Here is a 22,230-nt window from a genome sequence, read left to right as displayed (position 1 = left end):
TCAGATAAGTGAACGCCATTCATGTGGAGTTTGGGGGAGGGTGATTAAAAGGGGTCTGTTGGTCCAGTATGGTGAACTTTAAATCAAAATGGTTTTCTTGTATTTCGCACCCCAGAGCACTACAACTCAAGCTTAGTGAGTTCTGTCGGAAAAATGAACACGGAAACACGTACCCATAGGTTGGAATAAACGGTCTCCAAACCTGACGACTCTGGCTTGAAAGGTAGGTGAGATACTGAAAAACTAGGGCGCGTTCAGTAGCGGCGTTTCGTCGAACACATACTAACATCAGTTTCACCAATAGTTTTGTTTTAGACAATGGAAAAACGGCACGCTTGCTATCAGTATGTAGTCAGTGCTCGTACGATGGTCCGAGTGGGTTGGCCCTGTTAAGTGGTAGCTAAGACTATAAGTCTTAAAAGGACAATGCCTGATGATCTCTTGTTTCCAATGGCAAGGGATGGCCAAAAAACAAGTGTGATAACGCTTTGGAGCATGCCTGCAATTTCACCAACAGTTTACAATTCGTCCTAACAAAGTTTTGAACTGGCACGAATTTTGGGCACACTACTCATCAGGTCTTTAAGCGTGGAAAGGTTAGTCGTGAATTCATGATTCAAGGCTTCTGTGCGACGGGAATGGGAATATTTACGCCTAAAGTGTCCTTAGAAAGACGTAGTCATCAACTTCACGATCGGATTTGGTCGATTTTCTGGGAACTCTTTATGGAGCCCCTGCAACGTGCAAGCTTGTGAAACTCGTTCACTCCAGCTTTACACGCACTTTGAGCAGCGGTTGATTTCATTCTGGTGTTTGGTATTTTCAAGTTATGAGTGTGTGCTCAAAACTAACTGTGGTGTCCACTTTTCCATGGTCGAATTATGTACAGAACAATGGCACGAAATTATACTGATCTAAGTCTTGTGGTTCCATCGTCCAAACCATACCTACTGGACAGTCTACGTGGTTTTACCACCTGTCACGTGAATCTAGGCACTACTTGATAAGTATCAGCTGCAGCCGAAGTTGCCAGCATCCTGGATAAGAAAACTCAGAATCGCGACGGTGTGTCTTGGTATCACTAATGCACACAAACAAATTCATTGCTGTCTGGGCTGAGTAGCGTGCTGATCAGAAAAACAAACGGCTTTGTTGTCTTGGTTTGGCACAAGACAACGTGCCCTCCAGCTGTTCGAGTTGGTGGACCGGCTGCTACAATAGCGCGCTGCCAGTAGGGGGTTGATGGACCGGAAGAGACAGGAACATCATGCCGGCGTACGTCGCCATAACGTCGACACGGAACTGAGGCAGGAGACCAGGGTGGGGGTGTACTGGCAGTGGGGCTTAGGGGTCGTGCGAAAGACATGCCCTTATATCTGCGTGCAGAAAACCTCACATGAATGTGTAGTGGAGTGGCTAGCTAACGTTGGCAAGGGGGTGGTACGAAATGGTAGAGATGAACGATGTGTGCCATAGCTCCCCGACTAGCTGGGTAATTAATGGCTTCACACGAATGAATGGATTCAAAGCCTGGGGTTGGGATAGGCTACAAAACAGCCACGAATTGGGAAAACTCTCGAGACCGGCAAAATCGATTTTTCCTTTGGATACATTCAACATATCCAGCTAAGCGAAACATTTGACTACTTGAGTGACTCGTACCTGCTACAAAAAACAATGTACACAATGGCAGATGTCAGCAAAGTGCAACGATCGTACCCCGTAGTTACTGGTCCCGATCTCTAGAGGTCTCCAAACTTTAGAAAAGGATCAACGATACTATGAATCAGCGGGTATAATATATAACTAGGTGGGTGTAAGCGCAGTTAAATGAAAACAAGCGAGGTTTCAAACTCCAGCCTTAAGTGAAGTAGGGTGTCCCGAAGTTGGCTGAGCAAGTAGTTATGTCAACGTTACAAAGTCGATTCATTAAGGATGTAGTAGATTTATGCTCCTCATCGGTTGCTTGTTTAGGAATCTCAGGGAGCTGAAATTCACACCACTACTAGGATCAAAGTTGAACAAGATGTCCTTACGACGTGAGCTCCATTAACTTATGTTTAGTTGTTCATTATCGAAGTAAAAATCCAACGCTTATCGATAGTTTGAAGTCAAAATGAACCTTTTGTGAAGTTACGTAGTGAACAAGAAACCGAGTAATGTGTATGGAGAGACCTCGAGATCCGTGAAACTCTTTCGCATAGCGCTACATTAAAATGGAGCAAATAAAAGAAAACTGAAAGTGAACCACAACCTTATGCTTATCAGACAGGTAAAATCAATAAAACATCGCTAAAGGCTCTCGGACAACTGATGGGTGAAGCTTTTCGTATCTTCTGATTCCTATGGTGGGGGCGCTCAAACCAACTTCATACTGGCAAGTACTTAGGATGCACACCGATGTATGAGACCAGGGGGACCAAAACATGATTACACCTCCCTATGGGTCGGGTGACTGAAGCACTGGTGTGGTAATAAGTACATGATTCGCCAGAAAATATGCATACATGTTAGTTTTGAACCCCAGGACTGCTGCAAGGATGGATCATTCAGGTTGGTGTGCACTTTGACAAAGTACCGTTCTATCGTGGCGTGCTTCCAGCCCATGTTTCTGCCTAGACTAGTCACCACACGGCTCAGCCAAGAAGCTATCGAGCTTTCGCAATACTCGTTCCAACAGATCAGTGGTTAGACTATTGCATGAACAGGCGTGTTTAAGCGGTAACAAGAAGGCCCGGATACAGGATGTACAGAATTCGGAATAGAAAGGCACTGTATGATTGGACAGTAAATCCACACCCACACAGATCATGGCAACTGAATGATCATGAGAGGCAGTCTGGAGGCCGAAGTCGTAGGAAGGCATACGAAACTCATAAACACAGTTTAAAAAAGAAGGTAGCCAAATTTTTTCATATTATTACCTTGGGTGACCGCTTTGACGTTACTGTGCTGTGACAGACTCGAAGACTACTCATCATAAATATTACGAACAACCTGTGAAAAACCCATTTATTCACTGTAAGTAAACAAAATGGAGCCACTTTTTGTACGATCAAACTGTGCGGACCTGTAGAGAACAACGTTTCCCACTAGTTGATTTGATATACTATGCATTCTCAGTCTTCGGAGGATTAGGTAAGATTCTTCCAAGGCATGCAAAGCACGTAACTAACGACCACATCAAGTCCAAGACCCAGGTGTTAAGAGCTACCATGGAGATTACAATTAACTAATCTTTTATCGAATGACGAAGTTGAGTAGGAGTATGACGAAGGTATTCTGATATATGCCATCGGGTTTACACCACCATATCTCACCAATCGTGAACAATATTGTCGGGTCTGTTGCGTACTACTTGCATTGACGTGCTGGGTAAAACGAACCCCACTATGAAATTTCCTCAGAAAGCGATAAATACACTTGCGATTATTTTTTTGGTCAGCTTAAGCTGAAAGTAAGAGTGAAACACATTTTAATTATTGGGTGCCAGTGGCAGTGAAACTACCCTAGAGCGGATACTTAGCTCATGAACATCTTGGCCGTTCCTCAAGAATGCCCCTGGCTAAGTTCCCAGGACGGAAGAATCAGGATTGCTAAAGAGCATCTCATATAATGAAAACCTTGACTTCACTTTATTGCTCTGGGAGGACCGACTAATGAAGCCAAGTAAAAGTGATGGGTCGTCTATTGAAAAGAACAATCAACCATCAGAACTAATTCCTAGAATGAGAGATAAAAGATGACGTGTCGCTTATCTATCAAAACACACGACGGGTAGACGGAAAAAATAAGTAGAAAATGTCAGTCGTTAGCAGCGATTGCATCTTGCAGTCCCTAGCCAATCGCAACGAGAGGTAACTTATGGTTTAGCTCACCAATGTCAGGAAGAAAAACAGTGATTTCGGTTAAATGTTTTATGGGAAACCCAAGACGCGTTTCTCCTACTCGGGAATGGCTTTGAGCAATGATCCACACAATTAAGTTGTTGTCCCGGAAATCCACCAAATGAAGAAAACCAAGGGACACAACTCCATTCTTGACTCTTTACGAAGATTGCTACGCACTACAAAAGCGTAGCTAACTTACATACATGAATGGCACGGAAGCAGTGACTTAACTGGCATCATTACTGCTTATGCCAGACAGTTGAAGATGCGTCATATGTGGTCGTTTGCGGACATGTTAGTCCATCCACTCACCCATTCTTGGTTGCCTATGTTGAACAAAGCCAACATGGCGCGAACACAAACGAGAAGACGCTTGTAAAAGGCAGTGTGTGGATGACCTCCATGAAGTGGAAGTTGACCTATTATTGATGGAGGTTGATGACATCGGAACAACCAGACAAAGCGTTAGCCAGTCGCATTAACCCCACAACCCATCCACCCCCTATCTAACATCACCACAGCACGGTCCAAATTTGTCGGCTTGCTTGGCTGAGTGCCAATTCCCGGCCCGTGAATCATCTGACAGTCAGGCTGAATAGTCGAAAAACTGACATGGTCAATCACGTCGCTACGTGTGCGGCCGGTAGACGGAGCATAAATCCGCTCAACATGGCTGATTACGAAAACAGAAGACAAAACGGACGGCAACCGTGATGCAATCTTCAAAGAAAATTGGCTACTTCGAAAAGATGAGAGCTGTTAGGAAACCACTGAGCTAACTGGATTTCATGAGTTCGATGTCCCCAAATCTGAAAACATTTGCAGCACTGAAGCAAGGTTCGATAACATTCAGCGAGACAAAGAAGTTCTCAGCAGTTCAATGGCAGGGAAAAAATGTCGTACGGGAACAATACCTTATGGTGCTCAGGAAGTCACGGAAAGGCAAGGACATTCCAATGAACTGTAGAACGGAGTGCCTGATAAAGATCTGCTTGGCTTTAATGAAATCTACATTATTGGCGAAAGCTCCATGCAAGAGATGCCACCGAGCGCTTAAAAAGGAAATAGTTTAGCTTATTCATTGTGAGGGAGCTTTGAAAGGGATGCGATAAATTAGCTTCTACTCTACTGTGATCAACAGGCACATAGGTAAAACGGTCGTCCACAGTAAAGTGCTGCCCGTATCTAATGACCTTCACTGTAATGGGCTCTACTCCAATACGACCGCCTGGCTGTGTTTCGTTCTACAGCCCGGCTATTTCACCAGTACGGTCGAATTAACCTGAAAATTTTCGAAGTTGTAATGGAGAAGTGGTTCCGTGCACGGTCTGTCGTATACTGGAATCGATTCTTGTAATGTCATCTATAGATAAGTTATTTGCCTCCACTCCGATAAAAATTCCGCTTAACATTACATTCTTGGAACCTAGTGCATCAGTATCACGGCATCCGATAAAGTCATGAGGTTTTCTGACGTATAGCAAGATGCTTCCTCATTCAGAGTTGGAAAGCGAGATTCAAGACCTCCGCTGGAATAAAACTTCTAGGTATGGAGCAGCCATCTAAAATTGTACAGCCGTTTTCTTATTTGTGTAATTACGTACTATTCCTCACGTAGTCTACTCGATTGAATGAAAAATGTGCTTGACGTGTGGATATCTCAGGATTCGATCATCTTCCATCAAGGTTAAAGTTCAGTCCAAGTGGCCGCCGATCTCACGTGTGCGTACCATGCAGGTGAACCAAAATGGTTAACGGGTCCCCCTTTAAGGATATAGAAAAGTTAGGGGTAATTTCGCCCATTCACTAGGAGAAGACTACCAATAAATTTCGATGGATGTGTTAAAGCAGACAATCGCGTGGTATGCTCATTGTCGTTTAACTGTGTTCAGAACCAAATTAGTAGGTGTTTTTAAATCGGACGAAGTTTGAAAACTATTGCTCAGCCAGGTCTCCAGGAAATGTGTCACACTAACTTTTCTTCCATCAAAAACAACCGACAAACTTCAGAATGCAGGCCTTCTGGGAGCACCGAGAGAGTTATGTTGAAAGGACTTAGAAAAAGTGAACGCCAAACTACACTCCTAAAGAAAATGACTTGTTTTATTTTGTGCCCATTCACTCCTCGCTTGTTCCCACAATGAGATCACCAAACAAGTAATCAGGGTGTTTCCATTGCGTCACTGCAGCAGGCCACATTAACCCCACGACTAACTGAAATCTGTCCCGAAAGGAGACCCATCAAATAAAGAAGAGTGGAATCTGCTGGTTTCCTGCATCATCGAAAATAACTATAATTTCCCAAGAATACGACGAATTTTCCCCAATTATTGGGTGCTCAACAGTTAGTGTCAGTGTAAGAGATTGAAAAATGAGGGAGGGAGTTTTTCAAGGCTTCTGTGAATGACGCAAATTCTGTAACATTTTTCATATTGTGTTGGATGGCTTGGTAGTTTGAATTGTGGAGCACCGTGCACGTGAATAGCCATCTTAGCGCGACAGATTTTTTAGTTGTGGCACACCAAGGACACCATTGTTTAGAGGCCGTTGCATAAGAGTTTATACAGGTTCCTCACTGTCATGAAACCTAACCTTCCTACTTAACATGTCCTACCGGAATGTGACGATATCAATAACCAAACGTAAAACTGAGAAATTCGTTAGCTACTATCTATCAAAGGATTCTCGATTGATCACAAGGGCAGTTACCAATATGTCGCGTTCAATTCATCACTATGTCGCCAAACTAATTTATCATCATACTAATTTGTCACGACCCAGTCTCTTACTATAACAATTAATTAATCGCCAGGCCAATTCAATGTTTGTGGAACAAGGAATAATAAAACTAGCAGCTCGTTGTCAGGTAACGAGTCATTGCTATATTATGGAGTGGCCCACACTGGCCAGGAATTCGGAGGCCAGACGAATCAGGATTTTCGAAAGCTGTCAGCCAAATGAGTACCGAAATCTTGCACAGCTATTGGTGGGACAAGAGCTATCAGCTGGTAGGTAAGCCCATAACGTTAGTCGGTCGGTATTATGATGTTTTTCATTCAGTGTCATATCATGAAACTGATTACCATTTACAATCTTTCACGCTGAACTCCTCTGTTAGGTACACCCCTCGTTTGCCATGCCCTGTTAGCCTTGAGTAACTCCATCCTATAGTTGTGCAAGGCGTTAACAAATTTTGGGCGATGACGGTCCTAGTCTATGTCCCGGGTCGATCGGACTGTCTATTCATGCACTGCGATCCACAAAAGTTGTAGTGTGGCAATAAACTGGACTACAACACTCCGCCGGCGATAAAATGACTTGCGATGAATTGACCTCGATAAAATAGTAAAGTTCTATCCTGTGCACTGAGCACGCAATACGGAAACGGTGCCCGACATGTCTTTGCGTAATGAGGGTGGCTTGAATAATCGCTAACCAAATCATAGAAACCGGTATAAAGTTCATTTAATTAAACTGTTGAACACAAAAGACCTCCGAAATTGCGGAATCGTTGCGGGACACATTAATGTGAATCCAAGGTGGATCAAAACGACGTGGTTCGTTCACGACTGAAAGGCATGGAGTGGTTCACCCCAAGTTTGAGTTTTTCGGTTACAATAAACCACAGGCAAACCAAACAGTAACCTTCCCGCCCCTCCGAAACAGGGAATTTGAAAAAGTGACTTACATCCTGAGATAACCGGATTCGGAAAGATATTGGTTATTGGGGCCAGTGGACCCAGTGCAGTGGCGGATTTGGTTGGTAGGGTGTCTGTTGCAGCATGCCAGCCATCAGTTGTCAGAGAGAATAATGGTGAAGGGGGTGATGGAAAGGGACGGTCGTTCCATCGTGTATCGTCGGAGAATGGTTCAGATGAGATGGGGTCTGGCACCGGTGGCAGAGGAAAGTCGACCTGCACGCATCGATTTTCCTGATTCACATCCATTTCTAACGCTGGCAAATCGAGTTTTCTTATCGAAATCAACGCACTTGAATTGACAGGGCGGGTGAGTTTGGCTTCGTCTACGAAATCATCGACTTCTTTCAGCTCTATGGAAGACTGGTCACTGACCGATGCACTGGTCAGAACTGGTTCTGTAGAGCTGTCATCCGACCGTGAGTAGTTAGGAGTACAGTATGGTTTGGGAGCACTAGGACGACAATGGCGATACCATGGAGATACAGAAGGATCGGGTGTTTGTTTGCTGTCAGCGAGGCTGGCTGATTTGTCAGACTGTCGATTACTGAGCATGAGTTGGACGAAAGGCGTGTAGGAGTTGGGAAACACATTGGTTGGTACATTCGGATGGGGACGCACAAAGTCCTTTAAAAGCAACGCAAATACGATGGGCGAAATGTAACAAAGTTTGCCAGTCACAAAAGACTGTTTTCAGATAAATATGCATCAGTTTGAGCGTTGGACTATCCAGTACTACAATGTGTGTTTTGTTCTTCATGTCACCAAAGAATGACTCTTCCTACACCTTGGAGTTTGCGCTACACCACGTCCTATTCGGCTCAGTAATCCGCCAAAGTATGCACCATGATTAGGTATGGGAATAAATTAACCTCAAAGGGTAGAGATAGGGGTTTTGACATCACACACAGTCGCAACAATCAGTCATATCAAGATAGTAAATGCAATGGATGGTCAGGTTAAACACTTGTTTAGCTCATTACTGTGGCAGGTCATATGGACGCGATAGAATTGCACTATTCATCCTCCTTCTGGTCATCAACATCATGACCACCAATGACAAGTGCATTTGATTCCGGCGGTTTTGTTGCAAACATATTGATACCGTGGGCTGTCGACGGATTTTCAGCAACCTTATGAGTAGCAAGCACATTACAAAGATATTGATAACGTGTTTAAACAAACTGTTTGAGAACCTTGACAGGAAGTCTGCCGTGCAGCACTGGTGGGTCGGAAATAGCTGCTCTGAACCAACAGTTTGATGAACGATGGAACGACCGATACGACAAAATATCAAAAGTACGTATCATTCAGATTCTCTAGAGAAGCTTCTGAACATTTTCCATCAAATTAGAAAATATACAGGTGAAGGACTGCACAATGAAGGGATAGTTCAAGCCTAGTATTTCTCGAAAATGGTAGAAACTTGTGCTTCAGCCATGGTGAGCCCCCGTTTTGGAGCACGCGATATGGGAATAAATGACGCTAAACTGGCTGGTAGCAAACAGACAAAACGGAAAATAAAATTTCCTGTGGGCTGTCACGGATTTTCAGCAACCTTATGAGTAGCAAGCACATTACAAAGATATTGATAACGTGTTTAAACAAACTGTTTGAGAACCTTGACAGGAAGTCTGCCGTGCAGCACTGGTGGGTCGGAAATAGCTGCTCTGAACCAACAGTTTGATGAACGATGGAACGACCGATACGACAAAATATCAAAAGTACGTATCATTCAGATTCTCTAGAGAAGCTTCTGAACATTTTCCATCAAATTAGAAAATATACAGGTGAAGGACTGCACAATGAAGGGATAGTTCAAGCCTAGTATTTCTCGAAAATGGTAGAAACTTGTGCTTCAGCCATGGTGAGCCCCCGTTTTGGAGCACGCGATATGGGAATAAATGACGCTAAACTGGCTGGTAGCAAACAGACAAAACGGAAAATAAAATTTCCTGTTAAGCAGTTAAACTCACTTGCAACTCCAGAGACTCAACTTGGACGGCCAAGCGGCTAATGCGACCTGGGGTAGAGACAGTGGGGGTCCCATCAGAGTTTTTGAAGTCAGCTTTTCTTTGGCACGTATGCGTTGTGGCGATTTGGGTGTTACGTCGCCTTCGACGACTGAACTCATCACACTGTCGTGAATCGGTAGGACGGTAGAAAGTTGACAGCCTTGCGCACATGGGAACTTTTGATGTTCCAACCACTGCGTCAGGCTAAGATAAGGGAAGGCAATATGCATTCCACTTAAAATATGGAGTAAGTGTTACACTGTAGCAAGAGGTAGACTGTTGGACATAATGTGGCGAATTCGACAAGATAACTGCTCGGCACTTTGACAATGGATGACGGGGTGGCCACTATACAAGTTAAAACTGATCAGTCAGGTTAACTCAACATTAGCAGGTTATCCGGTCTTTATGCTTGTTTACTGAGCATAATGCACACCAGGAAGGTGTGACAGCCACGCAAACGAGATCAGGTAAACAACAAAACACGCGCTTCGTTCTAACTGTTGGTCGGAATTGGAAGGGTTGAAGATGAAAGCAAGGAGAAACAAGCCAAAATGACACGGTTACAACCGCGCACATGTGCACCTCTGAGTCTATCACCACGATGTGTGAACATCAACATTCACACATATAGCAATACAAACAAGACGTTCCAATTTCTGGAAAATGAAAATTTAAAACAGTATACAGCAGCACCAGGCCGTAGAAATAGAGTAAACACTTTTTGTTTGCCAAGGTTTCGGAGGATGTAAACGGTTGACAAGATGTGAGAATAAGTTAATAGAGCAGTTTCCTAATAAGAGATTGCCGGAAGGAAGACGTAATGTTCAGCACAACAGTTTGATCTTGCAGATTCCATTGAAAAAGAAACTCTAAACTTCTCCCAATGCTATATAAACCATACGATTGGCAAATTAAGTTGTGGCACCGAACTTAATTGTTTTTTGGAGTGCATCATCCGTAATGCCTAGGAAGTTGACATATGTTGTCACAAAGTTTTTGATCGATATATCGTCCGGCAAGTTACACAATCTTCATAGATCACAAAGACATACTTTGGACCCTATCTATTTGCAATATACTTTGATTTGTGCCTACGAAACAGCGCCAAAGCGTGTCGTAGCTGAACGTTTCTCAACAGGTTGCATCGAAAACATCTCCATTTTGTCGTCGTGAACGAAGGGATTCACCAGCAACGCTCTGAAAAAATTCAACCAAATATGACTGTCCAATTTACATCCCACACTCTGATACGATTGCAGTGCTACTGGTCCCGAGTTCCTGACAAATCAAGGAGTGAAAGTGAGATCGCCAAGTCAGTTCACATCTTTCATTTTTACGGCTGGTACCAGATTACCATGTGTGCCTTCTTAATGAGCAAATACCAAGCCGAGGCATTTTGTTGGCCACTCACCACAGGGATTAGGTTGCCGTGCTGTGCCTCATCCAGCACATTATGTGAACTTGTCTTTCAAAGGCCACACGATCAGAAGACTTGGCTGAACGGCCTGGTTATCTATAGTTGACAGTACCTGGTTTGAGCAGGCTGTAACTGAGACTCAATTCAGAACAAGTTGCAACCGTTCATGGAAAATGTTCCAAAACATTGAAATGCAGGTTTTCGTTGTACTTTGGATCTGGGTTGCATAAAAGATGCTTTACGGTTCCATGATCCTAGCCACGTATCCAATATAGCCATATACGATGTGGGAAGATAGTCGACCCGACTAACGTCGAAGGCATCAACTCTGAATCGTCTGGCATTGCAATGTAAACGCCAGCACCAGCTGTGCAGGAAGTTCACAAAACGCAGTTGTGTCAGCCTTGGACAACTACGAAGACTAGGAAAACTGATTTATCTTACTAAGGCGGCCAATTCGTCGATAGTCTGATGTAGCTCTAGTAAAACTAGAATTTTTTTGGCCCCTGTTATAGGGGTCCATGAGAACCCCGTTACCCCAATACAACTTTAATATAAAAGAATTTGAGTCAGATGTTCAGTGTTCTCCGCGCCCACAGTTTTCGGCTTAAAAATATCCTGAGTCGTTATGATTAAGCAGAACACGTACTTGACCAGAAATGGGTTTTACGTGCCCATTTTACTCTTCAAACCGCAGTGAAGTCGATATAACACTTGTCTTATATCACGAAAACTAGGATCGGACGAATTTCAGCGTTCAGGATGGAAAGTCAACCTGTTTTGCCCTGAAACGCACACCTATTTGGTAGCAGTAGAGAGAAAATCGCCGCAGAGACGGTCGTTACACAAAACTATACTTCAGAGGACGTATTTTTGAAGCACGAATAATTAAACAAAACACTAAAAAACAAACTGCCTACGTGAAGACACTTATGTTTTCTGAATGCTGGTTTCAGCAAGCTACTGAACGACTCTAAATTGCATGCGTCAAGTAAACGGAGACTCTTTGTACTATTTGCTACATCTGATAAGAGGCTGATTGGAACCCACAAAGGGTCTAATTCGGAGCACAGGCACACCAGGCTGTTTCTTCCTACATACAGTATTTCATGCAGTCGTCGGTAAAAGGGCGAAAAAACACTTATTAGATCAAATGAGAGCACATTAATCCCCCAATAAGCGCTGCCGTTTGAGAATGATTTTTACATTGCCTGCCAGAAGTTATCGCATTTTTTGGGGGTGGAGCTAACCGGTAGGATAAGAGCCCTGGTAGAAGTGTAGCGTTGGCGTTGTCTCACAGATTGCTGTCCACCTCACAGCGTCCTGCTCCACAGCACGTTTCTAGTTTAGGCTACTGGTTCAACTTGAGTTTTGAATCGACAGTTTGGGATCCGACGTGGTGATCGAAAATGTGCGATCACCTTGCAAACAGTTTTCACAAGGGACTTTACGTAAGGAGTTAATGCTCACAGACGCATTTCGTGAGCTTACGAGGAGATATCTGTAGTACAAATGTTTAGGTCCGCTAAACTCATTATGTTCTGGAGGCAGCTTATGGAAATTAACTACAGTGCATGATAAGCCCCTTACAAGGAGGCGATGTCAACATACACTACTTGGAACTAAAGGTTGGATTTACAATTAGTAGGAGTACAGGTGAGTGACGAGGGGGAGGACGATGCACTCCTGAGTGGTAAATTAAACTTGTCGACCAATACATTTGGTTATGCTGGCCTTTCACCGCATTAGGAGTCACACTGGATGCAACAGCTTGGATTACCTGCGTATGCTGCAAAGTGATCCTGATAGTTCTTGTACTGGGGTAGATTTCACGGAGAATACTGTGACAGAGCCGTACCATAAATTGAGTGAAATACCGATTAAGTATGGTAAAACCAAACAAATCTATCGTATTTTCAGAAGGGCTCCAACGAAAACCATCGAATATGAACGTTTTGGTCAAGGTAAGGCACTGGTTGATCCGGTGAAACCTACGGTGTCCTCCCGCCATAAAGGTCCTCCACCGCGAGGTAATGCCAAAATGAACGAATGAAACAATTGTAAATGCGACCTCCAAGGCTTTATGGACCTTATGAAGGGTGAGTTCTTTGATCAACGAAGTTTCTCAAGAAAACTGATGGTCCACTTAGTGGTACATAAAGATGGGTATAAACAGATCTGCCACCTCCGTTAGAAGAGCACCAGCCTCCTGCATCTATATCAAGTGCGTAACCTAACGGAATAGTGGGTGTACCAAAAAATTCCACGAGTTGAACATTATTTAAATAATGCTTAACTACATGGCGCACCAGCTATGATGCCTGAACCTCTCCGTATTCAGTTGGCGATATCGATGAGGGGATTTGTGCAGCTTTTTCACACTAGTGAACCGAGCGACTCACGCCAAAGTGGATGTGGAATTAGCATAAAACTAAGAGATGTCCGTGGGAAGTGCCAGTTGTTCACCTCGGGACGGTTCAGTGGCCAAGGTGTAAACTTATTATTGAAGGTTCGAACCCAACCTTGGCATCTTGACTGCTCCTGTCTAGGCTCGGGTAGCCTATACCTTAGCTATCACGCTTCCTTTGAGTGGCATCGCCGGTGGACACCGAAAGGGTGTTACAGTCCAACTACTGCTTTTACTGTTATTTTCCTTATTCTTATTATCAATCGTCTTCACGAAATAAACGGAAAGTATCAGACTGACATCTACAGTTCGCTCATCCCGCGACCCTGAAGACCGTAAACTGCTTTCTACCTTCCAATGTGTTAAATTATGGGAATCAAAAAAAGCCAAAATATTTAGTTCAAAACCACGCGACTATATTAAAGAGTAAGATAACTAGAAAGATGATAACTGTACAGGTATCAATTTCCGTGAGGAACTCAACACATAACAGGGAGGATATACCGGGCGACAAAACCATTCAGTAGAAAGGGTGAAAGGTGAAACAAGACAATGGTTTACACCCTGACAATTTCGGGTTTGGGTACTTACTGCTGGGGATTTCATTTTTTCCACAATATCTGCAACAAGATTTGGTGATCCTTCACACGATTCGCTCAGACGTGAAGCATGACACCGCTGTTCCACAGACCGTGAAGCATTACTAGATGCGGTAGCTGAGAAGGGATCCAGAAAAATATTTATGCACACACTCGGTTACGTCTACACTAGATCACAGGCGAGACACGAATGGTTATATACTCACAAAGGAGTTGAAATCAGGCGGGCCAATTAGAAGTTGAGAACTTAATTCATTACACACCAACATGAAGCTGCACAAAGACCAGAAACTTAAGGGTTTCCGAAATAAAAATATAACCAACCATTCGTTCTCATCGTTTTGCTTGATCGTAGCAGGGCTTGTTGCTGGCAGTTCATTTGGATTTACGGAAGCTTTTTTTCTAGACAAATCAGCAGTACAATAACTAGTCGGATGCCCCAAGCATCGCCCGTCAATCAAAATAGGTAAAATGGTATCCATAGGTATGATGGTCTTAGCAAGCCCAGGATAACCTGAAAATGCTGAAATTACGTGGGCACTGTCGAAAGCATCAGCAACAAATGAACGGAACAACAAATAAAACATCTAACTTGAATGGGTGTTGCTTATATCAAATGACCACCCAAACCACTTTGTTGATGAGGCAAACATAAAAAACGGGATAAAATGCGTGTGGTTGTCCAAAACATTCACTTAACACAATTCGCGATGGAAGCAGATTTGTAAGCTTAATTCGAACTTTCAAACAACACCATAGTCGACAGTAATGTCGATTTTGAACACTAGCGATTTAGTTTAAACATGTAGTGTGAAAAGCTCTGAAGCGGCTCAGCGCTAGACTATGAAAATGTCTGAGAGGCCGTCATCTCTAGTAAGCAATCGACCAGTAGCGAAAACATCATCGGTATCAACCCAACAACCAATCTCGTCTGTATACCAGCCAATGGAGTCCTGTAGAGCGTGGATAGCATCCACGGCTCCACGACTTCATAATCTTCACACCCACCTGCCAAATCATGCGTCACCCTCCTATGGGTTGGGAAGAGTCTAAAATTGTCACAGGGAAAATGTAACATTATGGGAATACTGCCGAAGGGAATTTATTCCTCCGGAAAACCTACAGGAGTCTCTAGTCAAACAAGAAATGAGGCACGATCCTCCTCAATACTTCAAGAGATGTCACTAAACTTGTCCGATAGTTGATAACTTGGTGTACGTAGCCCACAATCTTCCCCATACCTTATGAAAAACGAACGTCTTTTATAACAAATCTGCCAAGAAAGCTGTACGAATGTCGGTCTTTCACTCTTTTATCGAACACTTTCATAAAAAACCGGCTTTTAAATAACAAATCTACTAGGTTTCCTGGGTTTTTTCACGCTCATAGGCTAGAAACTAGATGTTTTGCTCCATTCGAATGCTTTCCCACATTCTTGGAAGGCGAATTTCTATCCCGCACACACAATGAGCAATGAGGATTAATCGTTAGCGGTTGTTACCACTTGGTAACTTCATCAAAAATAGTACTCAGTATGAGCGTTGTTTTCATTTCGCACACAAAGCGGTGTTCTGGACCCCGCTGCCGCATGTCCACAGACATTTGCGCAGGCGTTGAACATCCTCAGTTTGAGAAGACCAGATTTCGCTACCATGCAGAACTGCATGTCCGTGAGTTATGTATTCTGTCCAGTAAATGGATATTGTTTGACTTGGCTCCGAAAAGTCGTCACCTGATTCTTACAGCCCTTCCACCTACAATAATGAGACGAAACAGCTGCCTACTTAAGATTCGCAATCACTAAGAGCTGAGTAGGGAGCGTCCTGTAACAATCCGGCGGAAATACGCAAGAACTACGTTTGAGTGCCTTCAAAGCTGAAGAAGCACTGACATCTCAGTCCATTTCCATTTAAAATCGAAAGAAACTAAATTTGTACGGCCGTTTAGGCTACCCAGGCTGGATGGGACTCATATTCCGACGTTCCCCATATTCCCAAAACCCATCAAAACCTGGGATAACTGGCGAGATGGCTGCGCAGCAGATAAATACGGATGAATCATTCCGGTCGTCTGCACACTACCCGTGTTCAGCCAAGGAATCCAAGGACGGATCTTGACCTGCACTGAGTATTGCGGGTCTAGTTATCGGTATCAACCCTGCAAGCTACCTCGGCACGGTGGCTTAAAGATTTGACTTAGGAGAAAGTTCAAACCTATCGTAGTCTCACAGTAAACACTAAACAAAGAGGGATTCTCATTCCGATAGATCCACCAACCCCCAGAGATATGCATGTCTGTTCGTTTGGTTTAACATCTCAATAATGAGTGTGGGTACGGTGGAAGACCAGAGGTGCGGCGCAGCCAAACCTCACATAAGTGGGGAAACTTAACCAAGTCAGTTGATCAAGACCAGAAGTGATGACCTAGGGATAAGTAAATAAGAACTACAGACGGCCTGATCAAAACTGCTATACACGACCTTCAAATTGAAACAGGGTTCGCATGATTGCTTGCTGCTATAATTTTCCACAGCAGCATGTGAATACTGGCGCTCCATGTGTTTTACAGCATCAAGAAACGAGACCGAAAATGGACGACGCCGTGTTCGTACTTTATCTCTCCATGGGCACCGGCGACAATATATATGCTTGGAGAAGACTACGACATTTCAAGCAATATCAGTGTGAAAATAAATAAATAGAGGTGTGCACCATTTCTGAGCACTAGCCGAGGTCCAATAAGTAATAGTTATTATTTGCCCTTAGTGTCCCAAGTACAGCAACGTTACAACCAAGGGTGTGGATCTTTTTTTGTTTTCATTTTCGTATGACATGTGTCAGCCCATCGGTAAAAAAAATGCAGCCCATAAAGATCTCCGCGAGTATTCCGTTGGTGCGGCACCTTAAACAACGAATGCAGTGGCCGGTTGAGTTCAAGTCTTTCTGTTTTTCCATAAGTAATAACAAACTCCAGCTACTGGTGGAGTTGAAGATACTCCATAATTGATTTCGGCTCACATCGTGTCTTAATGTTTCAGCAGGCGGTCAGCAAAAGCCGTTGAGACCACCTCAAAAATGTTCTTACAAAGTTGAATTGCAGGCTGTTTCAGATACTAACCGTTCGCATCAGGCGCTTAGACGAACTTTACAAGGGCCACTTGTGAAACCTTCATCTTTGTTGGGTTGAAGAATGTAGACAGAGAGAGAAAATCAGAAGATAAAAAGGATCCAAACATGTCCAGTTATATTCAAACGACATAAATCGCATTTCCCTTTTTCAAAAAATAATCTGCCTCAGCCAGATTTAGCTCCAGTTTGGATTTTTTGTTCCATGGCTCAGTAAGAAGTAGTTTGTTGTGGTTTAATGTTCCGTTCTCCTGTACTGCAGTCCCAACCTACCAACTCAATGAACTAGCGGTCCACTTTATCCTAAAACTAACGCTACTGTAACCAATGCGGCGGCGGCCTGAGAATGACAGCTGCCCAGGGTACAAAATGGATGAAATGACCGCCGCTGAAATAAAGGAAAGCTTGACACGTGGAAGGACAGACGCAGTTCACCATTTGAAAACAGTACACTTGAACGAAAATCACCGAATTTGCAAGCAAAACGGCTACCCGGTTAGGGTTGGTGACGATGGATATGATGAGATTCAGACCCGAAAAGAGCTCACGGCATAATAGCCATCTACCGACTAATTATCCTGATAACGAAAACACTGTAGTCAGAAACAAACAGATGAGCAACTTGGGGGTGTTCAGAGAAGACTTAAATGCCTTCTATCACAGCTGAATGAGCACAAGGTGTCAAAACTCAATGATTTCCATACAGGAATTAAGACACTTCGCTCCAGCATTATTTGACGAACCTCTATATCTTTCTGTACGGGGCCAAAGGATTATCAAACAACTTCACAAGAACGGAGATAAGTCCAGGATGGGCAACTACAGGATGTATGCCTTGCAAGCGTTCCCTGAAGGGCATTGAGGAAAAAAGCGCGGAGGACGACTAATAAGTGTATAAACTCCTGGAATCTCCTATCACAGATGCCATACGGGCTGGCCTGCTGCAAGCACTACTTTGTCGACTTGTTTCTTGCAAAGGGAACGTGGGCTTTCTAGAGAGAAAAACACCACATACGTGTTTTTTGATTCGGGTTTCTTCGTATGAGTGGAGTTCATCTTTGCCGAAAAGCCTCGGAGCATTGTGTATCTGCTCCATCACGGAACTTCAGGGAGATCGGAACTCTCGGTTGATAGTTGAAGTCTATAACTTTCGACCACAAGTGGGTGGTCAGTAAGGCGACTGTCCGTTTGACTTAGTAAAGGTTCTCAAACATTGTTGGCCAAAATATCCTGTTTAAGACCCCGGCGCATTACGGATTCGAAAGCTGTCACGGATAGAAGACAAGTAATAAACACTCGTTTTGACATCCTTTTGGTGCTTAGCTACTATGCCACTCAGAGGATGCACAGGGGCGAGATACTGCTGCTCGAGCCTAAACAGAAGCAGTCGAAATGCTCGGGTTAGATTCAAACCATGGACCCTCCGCTTAGTAAGTACGCGCCTCAACCAATGAGCAATCCCGAGCTCTAGGACATGGATGAGAACTAGCTCAATCTTTCAGGATGGAAACTGGCGTCCCTTGAAATTCAGTTCTTAGCCCTATTATCCTCGTGTTGTGTTTAAGTGAACTATTTAAATCGGTGGATACTTCAAAGAAACAATGGACCATATTAAGTGAAAAAGATATAGCAGTATTATGGATAGATTAACTTCGGGATTTATCCAGAAAAATCCCTTTACGTGCGGTTGAGGCGTATCAGATCACAGTTGTTGCTGGGCTAGTCAAACATACATACCAACTGTATAGGAGTCCCATCACGACTGTTACAAATTGGACCTGCGCGATAAACACCTCATTTGTGACTGTATAGTTATAATTAATTGCCGGATGGCGCTTTAGGTATCACTGATTTGTGTCAACAACACTCGCAACAAATGCATGTAAAAACCATGTAAGTCTCAGGGGATCATATTTTGAAAAAAAATTCACACCTTGGGCAAAGTCGGAGTGCAGCTGGGTCCTGAAAACGCTGTTGCAGGACACATTCTGGTCGTCACCCGCTAGAATAACGGCCCTGCTAAGAGCAAGCGAAATTTATGCCAATATAGCTTATATTTGGCAAGCAATCTAATGAAAGGGGTTAGCACTGTGGTGCTCAGCAGATAGGTGCCACTCAGTTCCTTTCTATTTGTACGGTGAATCAAGCACATGACATTGCAGATGGGTAACGTGTAGGTATTATTACTGGCTTCACCGCATTTTACAGCTTACCTGACCTTCGAAGTTCGGATATAAAGCGACGACTTCGCATCTTAACCCGAGCAGACTCCGTAGACGCCATCGCGGAAAATACCATGGACAACCGTATTGAGCGCCTTAGTTGTGCTGATCCTGAGCGTGCAAAAACAAGATCACCAAACAAACCTTTAGGTTAACCCAAATCGGTGACCGGAAAACCAAATCTCACTGAGCACGGCAGCTCAGTTAATGTGAGAGAGAAGCGAGATACACGCGGATTTTCGTAAAAATCAGCTCTGGCCTGGGTGACTGAGCAGATGCCCTTAACCAATTTCTGTGGGGCGACTTGTACGTCCGCCAGTGAAGTCCCTTGAACGACTTTATTCGTATAACAATGGCACCAAAATGCTGAAGTACTTGGTGGAACCTTGCCTAGGGACTTGAACATGTGCAACCCAATTCTGAAGATTTTTTGGATGCGTGGTATCAACGTCCCCAGCTTGTTTAACGTTCTAGCTGGATTCTCAAATTGTTTTTGATACTACCGCTGTGATTGCGACGTTTTAGCCGGGTGCTTTCCAGGGCTCAGTCACCGCGAAGATACAGGCTTAGCCCTTCAAGGAAGTCGGAAACATACCTTTGTTTTTAAAGGGATATGTCTTGTGCAATCCAGTTTCACGCCAAGCTGAAAATGTTTTGCCGCCTTATGGTAACTACAGTTGGTAATAGCAATACATTTGCATTAGAAAATGACCCCATTTTTCAGTTTGCCATTTTGGATAACTTGGCATATAGTCCCCCACGCTACAGAGTTAAATGGAAACGCCGTATGGACGGAATATGCTAGTTAATTTAGCCACGTTTTTTCGAGCGGCATACTGCATCATTTGGACTGTTTCCGGACGCTTTGAACGTTCGTGCTGCCTAAAGTATCAACATTCCCCCGGTGATCCCTCTGTTAAAGCACGATATTTGTCGATGGTTATAGGCGCCTTGTTGGAGACGCTATGAGATAGGACCGCTATTCGATTTCAATGGCGTTCGTGTTGTCGGTTTCTATTCAGATTGGATGAATGAATGACTGTTGGAGGCACCTCAAAATGATTGTAGTGACGTAGCACCAAATAACTTCCCCATTCACCTTTACGTTTTTCTTCACAATAAGGCCTTCAAGTAACCAAGGGTTGTACAGCAGCGATGGTCTTTGTTGTACGCTGATTTTGTGTTGATGCTGGTGGTGATGATGAGTCACGCAACGCGGATTGTATCATAGTAACTGAAATATTCATAACCTCTTCGAGCCACGTCTGCCTCTTGAACAGAGCAACTCTGTAGTTGGCGAGTAGAATGATGCTCTTGTCAGCAAGCATTAAGTAAGCATAACTAAACCATCCGATCATGTTGTGCCTGAATGGCCCATCAGATGACGCCCCTGTTTCATTGCGAAATAAACCTCTTTCGTCCAGCTTTATGGTTCTTTCGGGGTCTAGGCACCGTGCCATAAGAGGGAAGCAAGAAAGCTGACCCGATCGTAATAACCGAATCGCCTTCCATTTGCTAAGGAAAAGGGGGAATAAGCAGAAAATGCAAACTAGCGATCGTCTACTGATGGTTGACCGTTTCGCTCACACAAAGGGGAATAAAATGCAATGAGCTCCATGAAGTTCTCAATCAGAAAGCACCACATGACGGACAGACGAAGTATGAAGAACACAAAAACTGGTCACGGTTGCACAGGGGTATTAAAGACTCAACACAACGACGGCAAGTACTCACTGACGTGAATATTTCGCGCAACCAGGGACGGTGTTGCTTGCCTTTTCTTGTTTCAATCGCTAACCCGCCATTCTATTTTTCTCTTTATCTCTACACGTTTTTCTGCATCCTTTATTTAACGCATTTCGCTGCCAGCAATCCGACCAAAACCATTGAAGGCATATGGCCCACTTTTGTCAAACTGAAGTTGAATGAACTGCACTGAGGCAGTGGTCATCGGTAACTCCAACCACGGAGTTGCTCCAATACCTGAATTACATTCGCCCCGGCATCTGTCATGATGAGCTTCCTTGCAGGATATTTCGGCCGAAACTTGTTTCAGAAAACTAAACACGACAGTCAGTATGTCACCCGGTGACCAAAGCGTACTGCCAGATCTGCATACTTTGCACAACCGAATTAAAATCCCAAGTGGGCAGTAAACTGATGTTTTGATAAACAGGATTTGGTCCCAATCTGGCTTTTCAGTGATACACACACAATGTATCGAAAACACCCGTCCTGAATGCATGGCACACCATCTGAACTATACATATATAGAAAAACACGGAAAAGCCAGGAAATGAGAGTTTGATCGAAGTGCATGAAATGTGGCAATTGGAATAACACCCCGATGCTTACAATGCTCAGATCCGATACGTAATAAAGGTAGAGACGGCAGTGACTATTGGTCTATGTCCAAGCGATTCTTTGGCCCACCGAATGCCCTGCGTGAATTTCATAAGAGCATGAACGAAATCTTAACTTCCGTCCTTAGATGTTACAATGTGAAAAGGCTCGTTGGCGTTGTTTTCACCGAAGTGTCGAGTTACGTTTTCCATACTATTTTACATTGAAAGTAGGTCATTCAAATAACAGGTTATTCCGGGCGTTTAGGGACAGCAGAATGGTTTATCAAAAGGACCCACGTACTGAATTAGATATGACCAGAAATGATTTTGATCTCGCTTTTTTCTGTGATGGTTTCATTCAGCCATTGGAACGTGATCTACAGAGGACTTGGACCTTTTTAGTTTCCGCCATCAGTTCTTGTAGGCATTTCTGCTGACAGGGTCAATTCGGAGACCGGACTAGCCATTCTTTTGTAGATCGCGCCAAGTGAATTATTTGGTTTAAGTAG

The 22,230-nt window shown here is 43.8% G+C and overlaps 2 protein-coding genes across 2 annotated transcripts in view; one reads left to right on the top strand and one right to left on the bottom strand.

Annotated features, from left to right (window-relative positions):
* T265_02862 (hypothetical protein) overlaps positions 1 to 19,487 on the bottom strand; it is a gene marked incomplete at both ends in the record, with an annotated part of 30,591 nt that extends 11,104 nt beyond the window's left edge. The window contains 4 exons of the mRNA XM_009167206.1: positions 7,579 to 8,215; positions 9,565 to 9,807; positions 14,022 to 14,146; positions 19,368 to 19,487. Coding sequence (XP_009165470.1) covers positions 7,579 to 8,215; positions 9,565 to 9,807; positions 14,022 to 14,146; positions 19,368 to 19,452 — 1,090 coding nt within the window. The remainder of the gene's footprint in view (positions 1 to 7,578; positions 8,216 to 9,564; positions 9,808 to 14,021; positions 14,147 to 19,367) is intronic.
* Positions 17,524 to 17,709, top strand: T265_02863 (hypothetical protein; the record flags this gene model as incomplete). Its single annotated transcript, XM_009167207.1, has 1 exon — positions 17,524 to 17,709. One exon carries the CDS (start codon positions 17,524 to 17,526, stop codon positions 17,707 to 17,709), a length of 186 nt encoding a protein of 61 aa, XP_009165471.1.
* Positions 19,488 to 22,230: the final 2,743 nt, after the last annotated feature.

Source organism: Opisthorchis viverrini, assembly GCF_000715545.1.
Source record: "Opisthorchis viverrini unplaced genomic scaffold opera_v5_37, whole genome shotgun sequence".
NCBI classification, from domain to species: domain Eukaryota; kingdom Metazoa; phylum Platyhelminthes; class Trematoda; order Opisthorchiida; family Opisthorchiidae; genus Opisthorchis; species Opisthorchis viverrini.
The sequence above is the reverse complement of the archived record's forward strand: the minus strand, read 5'-3'. Positions and strand labels throughout refer to the sequence as shown.